General features: G+C 39.7%; 1 protein-coding gene across 1 annotated transcript in view; it reads left to right on the forward strand.

The window, feature by feature from the left end:
• The window catches only part of LOC102801439 (differentially expressed in FDCP 8-like), a 28,320-nt gene extending 17,260 nt beyond the window's left edge, over positions 1 to 11,060 (forward strand). Inside the window, exons 7-13 of the mRNA XM_085500095.1 lie at positions 21 to 117; positions 458 to 585; positions 3,776 to 3,889; positions 5,352 to 5,432; positions 5,927 to 6,067; positions 6,614 to 6,723; positions 7,866 to 11,060. Coding sequence (XP_085356221.1) covers positions 21 to 117; positions 458 to 585; positions 3,776 to 3,889; positions 5,352 to 5,432; positions 5,927 to 6,067; positions 6,614 to 6,723; positions 7,866 to 7,956 — 762 coding nt within the window. The 3' untranslated portion in view covers positions 7,957 to 11,060. The remainder of the gene's footprint in view (positions 1 to 20; positions 118 to 457; positions 586 to 3,775; positions 3,890 to 5,351; positions 5,433 to 5,926; positions 6,068 to 6,613; positions 6,724 to 7,865) is intronic.
• Positions 11,061 to 17,374: the final 6,314 nt, after the last annotated feature.

Here is a 17,374-nt window from a genome sequence, read left to right on the forward strand (position 1 = left end):
TGGTGTTGATTTTATTGCAGATTTCTACGGCATCTTTTATCATGAATGTTTGTCCTGAATCAGGATTAGCATCACAGACTTTCAGATGTGCTGAATGTAAGAATCAAATTGCCGTCAGTAAGTAAACAGTTTATTCTGTTATTGTAATATTAATTCCTTCCGAACATGCAATGTTAAGTCCCTATCCAGTCACAGCATCAGACAATAAGAGTGACTGATGAAACTTGAAATGTTGATGATAATTGATAGGCTCTTCATTTATTAGTAGACTTATTTGGTGTTTCATTCGTCACATCGTGTATCTGTGCACATGCGTGTATCTGAGCACATGCCTCTACGTGTATCTGTACACATGCCCATTCAATATCATTTTCAGCTCCCAGAATATGATGTAATAAATCTAATGTGTGAAATTAACTAGATGCAAAGTTTTGATTGGATGTTTTGTAATTTTCAGAAAGTACAAATGCAGAAGCACGTCTGTGTGATTATAGTGGTAGTTATTATTGTGAAGAGTGTCATTGGAATGACTGTGAAATCATACCTGCTAGGGTAGTACATAATTGGGACTTTGAACCCAAAAAGGTGAGAGAAATTCCACGATTTCTATTCTGAGCTGCAGTAGTTTCTATGTGGCCAGTATGTGCTAGAAACTGTTATGAATAATTTAAATTAACTACGTTCAATTACCCACCATAGACTCCGGTCAGTCAAATGACTATTTTGAACTGTAGGCATTAATCTGCGATTCAGCCAATGACTGAGAGAGAAATCTAGGTCAGGGGAAGCCCCATGACCTCAAGATTTTCTCCTTACGTCACGAACCATGTAACCGATGTAATGAGGCAGTGCCATATTGCTTTCCCAACCAATTTTGTTTTTCTCTGTACCGTGTGAGGTGCTCGATAAAAACGATGCGATCAGTCATCAGATTTTTTCCTGTCTGAGTTTTTGGTCTGACTAGCTGTCACCTGCGTGTGTCTTTCTTATTTTTTACGCCCGTGTCGCCTTTTTGTTTGCATTGCTATACAAGAAAGAAAAAACTTGGGTGACGCAATTTGGCCACGTACGAACAGGCGATGGTTTGCCACATCATACCGGCAACGACGAGGGATTTGTACATTCTGCCAGCAAGCCACAAGTGATTTATTTTGTTTTCCTGAGTCCTGCCCCCTCCTTCAAGGACCAAAAGATGCTCCCAGGGGGTACCTGCCTGGCCATCACGGCGGGTGCAACCTCGGGCGGCCCCTTGGAGTCTGTTCTTCGTAATGACTCCGTGAGTCACGCCATGGGGTGAAGGGGGAACATCGATCCCAGTGACCCGATCCCTACCCTCCTCGATCTTGAAACAGTCACTTTCAGTAGGACTGTCACTTCCGGGATCCAAACGATGGGATCCAAAGCAATATCAACTGCAGTACCCTCCTGGTCTGGCCGAGTGCTGGACGTAGGAGGGAATGCATAGACTGTGTTGATGGGAGGGCCTTGGTCCCTCGCGGAATAGAGAGGCCTAAGGGTAGGGCAATTCTATGCTCAACCCTTTCTGCTACCTGATCCAGAGATGTTTGAGACTACAGCCAGCTTAGTCTGGAGTCAAATCTCCCTTCTCGATCGATGATGCCCTCAGTTCGCAGGATAGTTCCCCCAGGTGGCGTTACACAGCCGTCTGGTATAGCGCACTTTGTCGCAACACCGGCGGACTTACGGGAACTGGAGGTGCGAGTAACCCTCTCATACCAAGCGAAGGATGCCTTGCCTTGGTGGTCGGCAATTGTCAACCTCAGACAGCCTCACAGGGGGTCCCCCTGGACCCACTCGCAAGGCCATGACTCTGGACACGGATGCCTCCCTCATATGTTGTGGAGCGCACCTATTGGACGAACAAGCCCAATGGAAAATATGGCCCCTGCATATCAACTTGCCCGAACTGAAAAAGGTGCACGTAGCACTGATTCTCTTTTTACCCATAGTTCGAGACCACAGAGTCTTGCTAGGCACGGACAACACAGCGCTGGTCTCCTATAGCTACAATGTACAAGGAGGGGGGACCAGAATGGCAGATACCCCAATGGGTAGCCTCCAGAAGACTGTTTCGGCAGGCAGCTGACTTTTCGTTCATCCTTGTATTTTCAGTGATTGTTGGTTTGTCACCCACCATTGAGATTCTCTGGGGACGTGGCTAGCCGGTTGTCCTACCATTAGGAGACTGTTTACTGTTTAATCAGAGGCCTACACCCCAAACAAGGGAACCAACCAATTGTAACTTATCAGTTGTGTCTCTAAGCAGACTGCCGTTTGAGCCTCTCCGATCAGCACCACTCAAACTTTTGACGTGGAAAACAGTCTTCCTACTCACCTTCGCCTCAGGTAGGCGTCGGGCTGAACTAGGGGCCATGTCCTTCTCGAACGGCTGAGCCACCTTTATGGACAATCAAGTTGTGATAAAGACACGAATCGGGTTTCTCGGCAGGAAGCAAATCCCAAGACGCAATCCACAACTGATCGTCATGCCCCGGCTGGCAACATTGCCAACCCACAGGATCAGGAGGAGTTGCTTCTGTGCCCGGTTTGAGCGCTGAATTGCTACGAGAGCTGTACTAAGGAGTTGAGGCATGGCAGCAAGCACAGGTTTTTGTGTTATAGCCAGGGTAAGCAGGACAGACTAGCCTCCCCAACTCCCATGACCAGGTGGATCACTGCGACCAGGCTCAAGGTTTCAACTGTTCAGTTTCCTCGACACAGAGTTTTCAGAGACACCAAGTATGAGCGCATGAGGTCCGTGCGATTGCTAACTCATTTGCTCTTGCGTCAGGTGACCCCCTTGAGCATGTGCAGAGGGCAGGCTTCTGGAGAATGCAAACGTTTTTACCACTTTACCTAGGAGATATCCAATCCATTGAGGGTCTTTTTAGGGAGGGTCCTGTAGTAGTGGGTTAGGCTTTCGTTACTGACCCAGCCCGGACGACCTCAGGGATCCCTGCGCATAGGAGATAGATTTGTGCAGAAAAGTTTTTCCGGCAAGCGTTCTTTGGAACCTTCAACGTCTCGCTTTCAACCTATGCCCTCATGCGAACTGTCTTTTCTTTTGAAGGCTAGTTACCCAAGAATTCAGGTCTAGTGTTCTTGGGCATACCGAACCCCGTTCAGCATTTTGGCTTTGTTCCAGGGACGGCACTGGCAAGGTAGGACACCATTTCTTCACTGGTCTCAACTAGGTGGTCATAGGTAGAGGGTATTATCCTGGTCTGGGACACTCTTTTTATCATTTTCGGTTAGCTCGGAAACTCACCACCTATTGACGTCTAACTCTGCCTACAGTTCAAAATAGTCATTTTGGCTGACTGGAGTCTATGGTGGGTAATTGAACGTACTGAATTTAGGCAGAGGGTTCTCAGAACCCGCCTATTTACATAGTTCATACCCACCATAGACTCGGCCTCCCCCCGACCACCCCACTTTTTCTGTAGCGTTGGCTTAGTCCTTGGTGCGGAGAAAAAGAACCAGACTGGTTGGGAAGGCAATATAGCGTTGCCTCATTACCTCGGTCATGTGGTTCGTGACGTAAAGGAAAAAATCTTGAGGTCATGGGTTTCCCCTGACCTAGATTTCTCTCACCGTCATTGGCTGAATCGCAGAATAATGCCCTACAGTTCATTTTAACTGACCGGAGTCTATGGTGGGTATAAACTATGTGAATAGGTGGGCTCTGAGAACCTAATTTCAGGCGTTGCTTTGTGTGTTGCATGTTCTTAGACAATGTATTTTCTGATTTCAGGTATCTCGACAGTCAAGACAATTTTTAAAATTAATGATGAAAAAGGCAGTAATTAGGATACATGATATAAATCCAATGTTGTTCAATTATGTGGAAGAGCTTGGTCAAATTAGGGTAAGGACAAATGAGACATATATTGTGTTTATTCTTGATGAAATCTTGCCATGTAATCCAGTGCTCTGTGTCTATGCAGCCCAGCACCTCTTGACAATATTAATCCACTTCCTTGACATTAACCTTCATTTCATATGCTCCATGACATCTTGATGGCATGGCTAATATATGGTATGTTTCCCTATGTCACTGTACTTCCAGTACAAGCCAGCTGTTGACTTTTTCTTATAGCGTCAACCAATGAAATAGAACACACCAATTGGTCAGCGATTTTGTTCTTGACAACTGACTTCTGACGGTTGAGCTCATTGGCCACATTGGATGAGTGGAAACCGTGACAGATTGCAGTGGTGTCACTTGATACAAACATATAATCTCCCCACAAATGTTATATTGAATATGTATCTCAATAGAGTATACATGTACATGATATGGGTTATACTAGACAAGAAATGAAATGAAATATGTAGGTAGCTTTATATTGAAACTGTGTTGAGTTGACCTCATTGATGCAGTGTCACCAATCCACAGTAGTGTGAGAAGAACCTTTTGCGGCACTGTTTTGTCGCTCGATGAGTATTATTTTTGTGAAATGTTTGCTTTCCAAGTACAGTTGACAATTCAATATCTATATCTAGACCATCCCATGATGGCTTCCCATGAGAAGAGACCAAAGATCAAAACCAAGTCTCCACATTGGTATTGCCATCACTATATGACCTATGCTCTATGATATCACTATATGACCTATGCCCTATGACATCACTGTATGGTCTATGACATCACTATATGACCTATGGCATCACTATATGACCTACATGTATGCTCTATGACATCACTTTATGCTCTATGACATCACTATATGACCTATGCCCTATGACATCACTGTATGATCTATGCCCTATGACATCACTATATGACCTACCAGTATGCTCTATGACATCACTATATGACCTAAGCTCTATGACATCACTTTATGCTCTATGACATCGCTATATGACCTATGCCCTATGACATCAATGTATGACCTATGCCCTATGACATCACTGTATGACCTATGCTCTATGACCTACCAGTATGCTCTATGACGTCACTATATGACCTACCAGTATGCTCTATGACGTCACTATATGACCTATGCCCTATGACATCACTGTATGGTCTATGACATCACTATATGACCTATGGCATTGCTATATGACCTATGCCCTATGACATCAATGTATGACCTATGCCCTATGACATTACTGTATGACCTATGCTCTATGACATCACTTTATGCTCTATGACATCGCTATATGACCTACCAGTATGCTCTATGATATCACTATATGACCTATGCCCTATGACATCACTGTAAGGTATATGCTCTATAACAATAAAAAACAATCATTTGTAATGAAATCTCGCCATACCGGAAAACATCAGTTACAATAACTTCATGTTTATTCTCTCTGAATAGAAACTTCGAGAAGATATTTTAATAATGAAGCTTTATTTCCTGTCCTGTAAAAATGCCTTGGAAAGTCGAATTCTTTTGCTGGTAATTATCATCCCAATATTATGTATAAAGAAAAATATTCACTTATTTCAGTTTAGTACATTTGATATTGCAGTGGATATCCACTAGGTTTTAACACTGATTTGTGAAGCAAAAAATACATTGTTAACTTTGCAGATTAATTTATTTTTATAAATAAGAGAAAAATAATCCCAGCTGATAATTAAGCTCTTGAGTATACAAGTTTTTTGACTGCATACTGCTATTTAAACCAAGTTCTTGAAATGTGTTTGACAATGTCAGCAACTACTGTAAAATCATTTATTTTTTCACTGACATGTACGAGTAATTTCACTGTTTTGATATTTTGTGCATATTCACTTGGTTTTTAATTTCATGAATTTTGCAGGGAAACAATGAGTTCAATTATTGTTTCACATGGATTGAATTTAGAGGATTTAACGTATCAGTGAAAATTTGTGAATAATTAATAATACATTGACAGTATATTTATTGTCTTCTCATTCTCTCTCCAGCTCAAAGAACGTCAACATTTTGTTGATAACTCTGAGATTTATTCTTTACAAGATTTGAAAGATACCAATGATGGGGTACTTTTATCTGAATTGCATGAAATTCATACAGAATTTGCAAAACATATCAAACAAGACTGCCAGGTATGCAGAGTCATCATATACATAAGTGTGAAGTAAGACTGGGCAGATCAAATAACCATATCACCATATAACCATATGCCTGAACGTTTTCCAAAGCTTCTGAGGTCATATACTATCAGCTAACTACGAACTACATTAACATTTTGGCAAACTCACATGTGTATTTTTGGAATTATTATTCAATTACTCAATGTGAACTGTTATCCTTTAGTAAGCTCATTGTCAGTCTTGACATGGGACCTAGAATCAATAGTTTTGTCACCACATGATTGATAGTGGGACCTGGGCTTGGTCGGACTAGATTGGTCATAGCTGGGGTGACTGGGGCCGAAATGACACAACATAATGGAGGGTGGGACTAAGTGGCTTAGTGCTCAGTTTTGCTGGTTTATTTATATTTATTTTTGCTGGTTATATTCATAACAGGGTGGTTGGTGAAACTAACTGGCCTGTTGTACAAGTAGGCTGGGTTAGTTGATTGAAAATTTGCTTACAAGTAAACTGTATTTAATATGAAAAAAACTGTTAACTTTGATTATGTTGTAGTTATGTCAAGCCAAAGGTTTTATATGTGAACTCTGTGGTACTGATGAGGTATTATATCCATTTGATGTATTAGCAAGTATGTGTCTTCATTGTAATGCTGTATTTCATACGTAAGTACCAATACATCTATATCTATAAGCTATGTGTGTAGGCATAGATAGCATTCTAGTGTTATTGTATTGTTTTCCATAGAATGGGTTAGACCGGTTATGCTCATGTTGCATTTATGTTTTAGCTCTGCTGCTGACAAAGTTGAAAACATGGAGCTCTTCATATTACTGATTGTCTGTCGTCATCTGGTGTCTGTAGTCTATGTAGTTTGACTGTAGTCTGTCGTCAATTTTTTACATACTTTTTTTCTTCTACAAAACCGTTAAAACCAAATGCTTTCATATTTGCAACATAGATTCTTGGGGTAGTCCTCTGTCAGATATGTTTATTTCGTGATGATATCTTCAATTCCTTAATTTTGATGAATATTTTTGACTTCTTGTTGAAAACCACAAGTCTGATTGCTTTTGATATTATACATATAGGTACCTCAGGTAGACCTCTCAGATTTGTTCATTTTGTGATGATATCTTTAATTCTCTTAATTTTGATAAATATTTTTCTCATTTTTGTAAAAAGTTATTTTTTCAAATTCTTGTTAAAAACAGCAAGTCCGATTACTTTGATACTATACATATTGTTCATTTTCTAATGCATTGCTAACAGCGAAGGTATCTCGGCCGACAGGCTGCTTGTTGGGTCATATTTTGGGTCTTATATAACCGGGTAGTGTCATGTTGAATCATGTTTGTTCATGTTGAATCATGTTTGGTCCTGTTGAATCATGTTTGTTCATGTTGAATCATGTTGAATCACATTTGGTCGTGTTGAATCATGTTTGTTCGTGTTGAATCATGTTTGTTCGTGTTGAATCATGTTTGTTTGTGTTGAATTATGTTTGGTTGTGTTGAATCACATTTGTTCGTGTTGAATCATGTTTGGTCATGTTGAATCATGTTTGTTTATGGCGAATCATGTTTGTTTATGTTGAATCATGTTTGGTCATGTTGAATCATGTTTGTCATGTTGAATCATGTTTGTTCATGTTGAATTATGTATGTTCAGGTTGAATCACGTTTAGTAATGTTTGGCCATGTTGAATCATATTAAATCATGTTTGGTCATGTTAAAATAATGATGTGATCATGTTTGGATATATACTATATGCAATTTACAAAGATTATATTATGTTATTTCACAGTGTGTGTTACAGTAGGAATAACGGGGAATGTCTGAAATGTGAGAGAATGTCTCAAAGGAAGACTCCAGTTGAAACACCACTGCCATCATAACTGTGGTGTCAAGATATTCTTAAATGTGCAATATATACCAAATAATGCTGTGATCCTGAATCATAGGAGTAAACAATATGTGGTGTTGTTTTCATGATGATTACATTTCTCAATGCTGCATGTACCAATGTACATAATGTATAAAATAATACTGTAATTTGTACAGTGAAGGGCAGAAAGGTGTAACTTAATATATTTATAAAAATATTGTAAATACCAATCATCATTCAAATATTTAATTGTGATAAAAAAGTGTTTGTTCATTGGATGAATCGAACTAAGTCATTCATATTAATTCAGAACTTACAATGATGTTACAACGCTATTTCTGGATTTCCGAATTTGAAATCTAACAGCCATTTTGATTTATATTTTTAAAACATTTATCACGTTCCCAGCTTTCTGCCTTTCACTGTAAACAGGGTCTTGTCATTTAGAAAATCTTACTTATTCTCAATTGAAACTAAATGGTTCAATTTCCAAGTGTTACAATCATGTGCACATTTCATTGATGCATCTAAATGCCATGATACGACGACTGGCAATTAGCTGCATGCAGATTACGATAGAGCATACAAAAGTATTCGAAATATTTTTGGTCTCAAATGATGTGAATGAAGTATGATTGTTTCTTTACCACCTGACTTTCTCGCCCAAATTGTTCTGCACTTTTTTTTTGTATATACTTCAATATTTCTGGAAATGAACCCTAATTTTGAAGTCAACAGACAAAATTTGATTCAATTTTCAGTTTTTACTCAAAAAATTTGACTAACTTTGTCCCAATTTTCTGGAGGAAAGTACACACTATAAATGGGACTATTTTTTGTGAATTTACGATGTAAAGAGAGGAACTGGTAGTGAAAAGGTTAAATGATGTGTGACCCACAGCTGTTCTGTGTTTGATGATTTTAACAAATGTTAATTTTGTGTTTTCTACAAGTCTGTACATTTACATTTATAAATGAATACAGTGTGTATGTGTGTGTGTACATGTATAAATATGGCCATTATTTTTATTGTGTTGACACTGCTGACATTGAATTTGATCCATGAGGTCACCTAATGTTGTACATTTCTAGCATTTCTCTTGATTTCATTACTGTATTTGCTCTATTAGACGTGCATCCCTAAAATAAGTGTGAAAAAACAAAACAAAAAAATGTTGCAGTGGGATTCCACATCACCCAGAGTTGCATTGACTTCTGAAAGAGCAAATACTGTATAATTGGACAGTTTCACATCCTGCTTTTGATCAGTCTATCTTCCTTTTTTTATAGTGTAAAAACTTGCATGTGTCGATAAATAGATATGCCCATAAACATAAATGAAAGTGTGTTTTCTGTCTTCCATTATGCGTATCACAATATAAAGAGTGTTATTCTGAATCCAGCACACGCTCTCTCATTCCTTGAAGAAAGTGAAAACTATAGTTCCCATTCAAAAGATGCACACATGATTTCTACGCATTATCAACAAGTCTTGTAAGTTTCACTCCATTGTACATCTCAGTTGTTCATTATCATCTTGATTCTTCCTTGAGAATGGCCACATCTATCACACTTGACAAAAACTTTGGCTAAATTATTTCCTGTGACTGGCTTTTTCAAAGTCCAGGAAAAAAGACCCAAACTTATTTTTTTTTTAATCAGGAACCTTTATTGTACATGTATGTATTTGTAAAATGGCAGCCAGAGTACAATGTCATTGTTTTCAAGTTATCAAGTTCAGGTACATGTATCCGCTCTTTGTCATTCATTTAATTGAACCTTCATTTGATATTTAACCTTCAGCACGACAAAATATCAGGAATTTTTAGAGCTTTTTAATTTGCGTGTTTTAATAGCGTGTGTGTTTATGCAAATGATAAAGGCATGTCAAAGGTCAAAAGTTGTATTTTCATGATCTGTTATACTTTAAATGCAATTCTTTGGTTTATCTGTATTAATCTGTATTCTAATTGAGTAAATACAGTGTTTACTTGTTAGCCACATCCACTCCTCATCAAACTGTTCATGTTCTGATGGAGGCCTTCAACTAGAAACCTATTGTTAATGCACAACTGGGATAAAACGTGTTGTGCATATGCTGTACCAATGTTCCTCGAAGGATTTACCATATGAAAAATGTTGGTATTGTGCTATTTTGACTATTCTCACTATTAAAAATACTGTTTTTTAACACTTTCAACCACACACCTATGTGGTACAGGCTAAATGTAAGGCTGTAGGTTAGAAGATTGCAGCTTGTTTTTCCAGCTATGACAAACTACAACCAAGCTGCCAACACTCTGCTGTCAAAATAGCGTAATTGGCCCTCAGATAATCTATCAGACAAACATTGGTATGCCATATGCACTCCGTATTCGTCTATATTTAACCTTTCAGATGATGTACAGGTTGGTATATAATAACATGCTTAGTAACTTTTATGAATTTTTAACACGTTTTACCCTTGTTGCTACCTTAAAGTGGTGGGAATCGTGCATGAGACAGACGGTCATAGCGTATCGTCATTTAAAAATGCGTGTCTACCCATGTTCCTTTGCATTTTTAGTATGTGTTGTCGTGGCTTAGGACGTGTGTGCAGGTGACACTTTGGAAATTTCTGTCTCTTTCATCCCATCCCTCTAAATATTTCGTATTTATAACGAATAATTTGATGAGTTTCAGCTTACCCCAAACCTTTGTAATTTATTTTATTTATAAACCAATAATATATTGAATGCTATTTTGTCTTCCAAAGATGTTTTTTATTAAATTATTTTAAATATTTAGTTATGTTTTTAATCAGTTCACATCGTATCTCTGAGTGAAGACTTACAGGAGTGAGGGATGGAAGGGGGGTTGTCATTTACTGTAAAATACAATTAGATATGATGTTCCAGTATTTAATTTCAGCAGCTGGTCTCTGCAAACTACTCAGTGATCTATGGCATATTTCAGTTTTTGTTTGTTTGTTTGTTTGATATTGTTTAGTGCCAATGTAATATTCAGTAACTATTGTATACACTAGTTTTGTATCTTATCAAATCATGATCTCATACTCAAATATACGACTGTAAAGCATGTCTATTGCATTAAAATATCATGTGATCGAAAATATTTGCATAAATCTGGTGTGTCTGCAAGGTACTGTAAGGTTATTACTATAATGTCCGATTAGAGTGAAGGTGTTGTCCAAGGTGCGTAGCATTGATATTTCCGAAGTGTACAATGATATATTTTACTTTTTTCAAAGAACAGTTTAAACCATTTTTGAAATGTACCTACCGATAATCACACATTGCTTGCGCATTCGGTCGAATGAGTCGCTTATTTAAAAAAAAATATATTTGATATTTGATATTTTTTTTATTAGACGCATAAAATCCTTAGGAAAGGATAAAAAGGGTCTTACAGAAAGAAATAAAAAAAAAAACTTAAAAACATAAAAACTTTTCTAAAAAAAAAATAAAACAAGTCAAAAACAAAAAAAGACAATTTGCAGCCAATGGTGAATACAGAATATAACCCTCTTGCATGTTTTTGTACCCATTATTAAGTTCCTACTAGCCTCCTGCATACAATTCGTACAACAGTCCCCCAACAGTGTTGTCGTACGTACAATATTTCTCAATATAGCGTGCTGTCTAGTGACTAAACCCTTCCGTGACGCAAAATGACGTAATTGGTGTGAGGGATGTCATTTTAATCGATATCAACGCGGTTAGAGGGCGTTGGTTACTATACGTGTGTTATGTGGTGGAACCGAACATTACAGGGCGGTGTTCGCATTTCATGTAAATAAACAATGTATTTCCACACGGCATTTGGTAATAACAGAGACGTGGTCCACTACGGCAATTGGTAATAACAGAGACGTGGTCCACTACGAGAATTGGTAATAACAGAGACGTGACCCATTACGAGAATTGGTAATAACAGAGACGTGACCCATTACGACAATTGGTAATAACAGAGACATGACCCACAACGACAATTGGTAATAACAGAGACGTGGCCCACTACGACAATTGGTAATAACAGAGACGTGACCCACAACGACAATTGGTAATAACAGAGACGTGGCCCATTACGACAATTGGTAATAACAGAGACATTGCCCATAACGACAATTGGTAATAACAGAGACGTGGCCCACAACGACAATTGGTAATAACAGAGACGTGACCCACAACGACAATTGGTAATAACAGAGACGTGACCCACAACGACAATTAGTAATAACAGAGACGTGACCCACAACGACAATTAGTAATAACAGAGACGTGACCCATTACGACAATTGGTAATAACAGAGACGTGGCCCACTACGACAATTGGTAATAACAGAGACGTGACCCACAACGACAATTGGTAATAACAGAGACGTGGCCCATTACGACAATTGGTAATAACAGAGACATTGCCCGTAACGACAATTGGTAATAACAGAGACGTGACCCACAACGACAATTAGTAATAACAGAGACTTGACCCACAACGACAATTGGTAATAACAGAGACGTGACCCACAACAACAATTGGTAATAACAGAGACGTGACCCACAACGACAATTGGTAATAACAGAGACGTGACCCATTACGACAATTGGTAATAACAGAGACGTGACACACTACGACAATTGGTAATAACAGAGACGTGACCCACTACGACAATTGGTAATAACAGAGACGTGGCCCACAACGACAATTGGTAATAACAGAGACGTGGCCCACAACGACAATTGGTAATAACAGAGACGTGACCCACAACGACAATTGGTAATAACAGAGACGTGACCCATTACGACAATTAGTAATAACAGAGACGTGACACACTACGACAATTGGTAATAACAGAGACGTGACCCACAACGACAATTGGTAATAACAGAGACGTGACCCATTACGACAATTGGTAATAACAGAGACGTGACACACTACGACAATTGGTAATAACAGAGACGTGACCCACAACGACAATTGGTAATAACAGAGACGTGACCCATTACGACAATTGGTAATAACAGAGACGTGACACACTACGACAATTGGTAATAACAGAGACGTGACCCATTACGAGAATTGGTAATAACAGAGACGTGACCCATTACGACAATTGGTAATAACAGAGACATGACCCACAACGACAATTGGTAATAACAGAGACGTGGCCCACTACGACAATTGGTAATAACAGAGACGTGACCCACAACGACAATTGGTAATAACAGAGACGTGGCCCATTACGACAATTGGTAATAACAGAGACATTGCCCATAACGACAATTGGTAATAACAGAGACGTGGCCCACAACGACAATTGGTAATAACAGAGACGTGACCCACAACGACAATTGGTAATAACAGAGACGTGACCCACAACGACAATTAGTAATAACAGAGACGTGACCCACAACGACAATTAGTAATAACAGAGACGTGACCCATTACGACAATTGGTAATAACAGAGACGTGGCCCACTACGACAATTGGTAATAACAGAGACGTGACCCACAACGACAATTGGTAATAACAGAGACGTGGCCCATTACGACAATTGGTGATAACAGAGACATTGCCCGTAACGACAATTGGTAATAACAGAGACGTGACCCACAACGACAATTAGTAATAACAGAGACTTGACCCACAACGACAATTGGTAATAACAGAGACGTGACCCACAACAACAATTGGTAATAACAGAGACGTGACCCACAACGACAATTGGTAATAACAGAGACGTGACCCATTACGACAATTGGTAATAACAGAGACGTGACACACTACGACAATTGGTAATAACAGAGACGTGACCCACTACGACAATTGGTAATAACAGAGACGTGGCCCACAACGACAATTGGTAATAACAGAGACGTGGCCCACAACGACAATTGGTAATAACAGAGACGTGACCCACAACGACAATTGGTAATAACAGAGACGTGACCCATTACGACAATTGGTAATAACAGAGACGTGACACACTACGACAATTGGTAATAACAGAGACGTGATCCACAACGACAATTGGTAATAACAGAGACGTGACCCATTACGACAATTGGTAATAACAGAGACGTGACACACTACGACAATTGGTAATAACAGAGACGTGACCCACAACGACAATTGGTAATAACAGAGACGTGACCCATTACGACAATTGGTAATAACAGAGACGTGACACACTACGACAATTGGTAATAACAGAGACGTGACCCACTACGACAATTGGTAATAACAGAGACGTGGCCCACAACGACAATTGGTAATAACAGAGACGTGGCCCACAACGACAATTGGTAATAACAGAGACGTGACCCACAACGACAATTGGTAATAACAGAGACGTGACCCATTACGACAATTGGTAATAACAGAGACGTGACCCACAACGACAATTGGTAATAACAGAGACGTGACCCACAACGACAATTGGTAATAACAGAGACGTGACCCATTACGACAATTGGTAATAACAGAGACGTGACACACTACGACAATTGGTAATAACAGAGACGTGACCCACTACGACAATTGGTAATAACAGAGACGTGGCCCACAACGACAATTGGTAATAACAGAGACGTGGCCCATTACGACAATTGGTAATAACAGAGACGTGACACACTACGACAATTGGTAATAACAGAGACGTGACCCACTACGACAATTGGTAATAACAGAGACGTGGCCCACAACGACAATTGGTAATAACAGAGACGTGACCCACTACGACAATTGGTAATAACAGAGACGTGACCCACTACGACAATTGGTAATAACAGAGACGTGGCCCACAACGACAATTGGTAATAACAGAGACGTGGCCCATTACGACAATTGGTAATAACAGAGACGTGACCCATTACGACAATTGGTAGTAACAGAGACATGGCCCATAACGACAATTGGTAACAACAGAGACGTGACCCATTATGAAAATTGGTAATAACAGAGACGTGACCCACAACGACAATTGGTAATAACAGAGACGTGGCCCACAACAACAATTGGTAATAACAGAGACGTGACCCATTACGGCAATTGATAATAACAAAGATGTGGCCCACTACGACAATTGATAATAACAGAGACATGGCCCATAACGACAATTGGTAACAACAGAGACGTGACCCATTATGACAATTGATAATAACAGAGACGTGACCCATTATGACAATTGGTAATAACAGAGACGTGACCCATTATGACAATTGGTAATAACAGAGACGTGACCCATTACGACAATTGGTAATAACAGAGACGTGACCCATTACGATAATTGGTAATAACAGAGACGTGGCCCATTACGACAATTAGTAATAACAGAGACGTGACCCACAACGACAATTAGTAATAACAGATACGTGGCCCACAACGACAATTGGTAATAACAGAGACGTGACCCATTACGACAATTGGTAATAACAGAGACGTGACCCACAACGACAATTGGTAATAACAGAGACGTGGCCCACAACGACAATTGGTAATAACAGAGACGTGACCCACAACGACAATTGGTAATAACAGAGACGTGGCCCATTACGACAATTGGTAATAACAGAGACATTGCCCATAACGACAATTGATACTAACTGAGACGTGACCCACTACGACAATTGGTAATAACAGAGACGTGACCCATTACGACAATTGGTAATAACAGAGAGTGGCTCACAACGACAATTAGTAATAACAGAGACGTGACCCATTACGACAATTGGTAATAACAGAGAGTGGCTCACAACGACAATTGGTAATAACAGAGACGTGGCCCACTACGACAATTGGTAATAACAGAGACGTGACCCACAACGACAATTGGTAATAACAGAGACGTGGCCCATTACGACAATTGGTAATAACAGAGACATTGCCCATAACGACAATTGATACTAACTGAGACGTGGCCCATTACGACAATTGGTAATAACAGAGACGTGGCCCACAACGACAATTGGTAATAACAGAGACGTGACCCACAACGACAATTGGTAATAACAGAGACGTGACCCATTACGACAGTAATAACAGAGACGTGACACACTACGACAATTGGTAATAACAGAGACGTGACCCACAACGACAATTGGTAATAACAGAGACGTGACCCATTACGACAATTGGTAATAACAGAGACGTGACACACTACGACAATTGGTAATAACAGAGACGTGACCCACAACGACAATTGGTAATAACAGAGACGTGACCCATTACGACAATTGGTAATAACAGAGACGTGACACACTACGACAATTGGTAATAACAGAGACGTGACCCATTACGAGAATTGGTAATAACAGAGACGTGACCCATTACGACAATTGGTAATAACAGAGACATGACCCACAACGACAATTGGTAATAACAGAGACGTGGCCCACTACGACAATTGGTAATAACAGAGACGTGACCCACAACGACAATTGGTAATAACAGAGACGTGGCCCATTACGACAATTGGTAATAACAGAGACATTGCCCATAACGACAATTGGTAATAACAGAGACGTGGCCCACAACGACAATTGGTAATAACAGAGACGTGACCCACAACGACAATTGGTAATAACAGAGACGTGACCCACAACGACAATTAGTAATAACAGAGACGTGACCCACAACGACAATTAGTAATAACAGAGACGTGACCCATTACGACAATTGGTAATAACAGAGACGTGGCCCACTACGACAATTGGTAATAACAGAGACGTGACCCACAACGACAATTGGTAATAACAGAGACGTGGCCCATTACGACAATTGGTAATAACAGAGACATTGCCCGTAACGACAATTGGTAATAACAGAGACGTGACCCACAACGACAATTAGTAATAACAGAGACTTGACCCACAACGACAATTGGTAATAACAGAGACGTGACCCACAACAACAATTGGTAATAACAGAGACGTGACCCACAACGACAATTGGTAATAACAGAGACGTGACCCATTACGACAATTGGTAATAACAGAGACGTGACACACTACGACAATTGGTAATAACAGAGACGTGACCCACTACGACAATTGGTAATAACAGAGACGTGGCCCACAACGACAATTGGTAATAACAGAGACGTGGCCCACAACGACAATTGGTAATAACAGAGACGTGACCCACAACGACAATTGGTAATAACAGAGACGTGACCCATTACGACAATTGGTAATAACAGAGACGTGACACACTACGACAATTGGTAATAACAGAGACGTGATCCACAACGACAATTGGTAATAACAGAGACGTGACCCATTACGACAATTGGTAATAACAGAGACGTGACACACTACGACAATTGGTAATAACAGAGACGTGACCCACAACGACAATTGGTAATAACAGAGACGTGACCCATTACGACAATTGGTAATAACAGAGACGTGACACACTACGACAATTG

The sequence above is a fragment of the Saccoglossus kowalevskii genome, chromosome 6 (genome assembly GCF_978046115.1).
Source record: "Saccoglossus kowalevskii chromosome 6, keSacKowa6.1, whole genome shotgun sequence".
Classification (NCBI taxonomy): domain Eukaryota; kingdom Metazoa; phylum Hemichordata; class Enteropneusta; family Harrimaniidae; genus Saccoglossus; species Saccoglossus kowalevskii.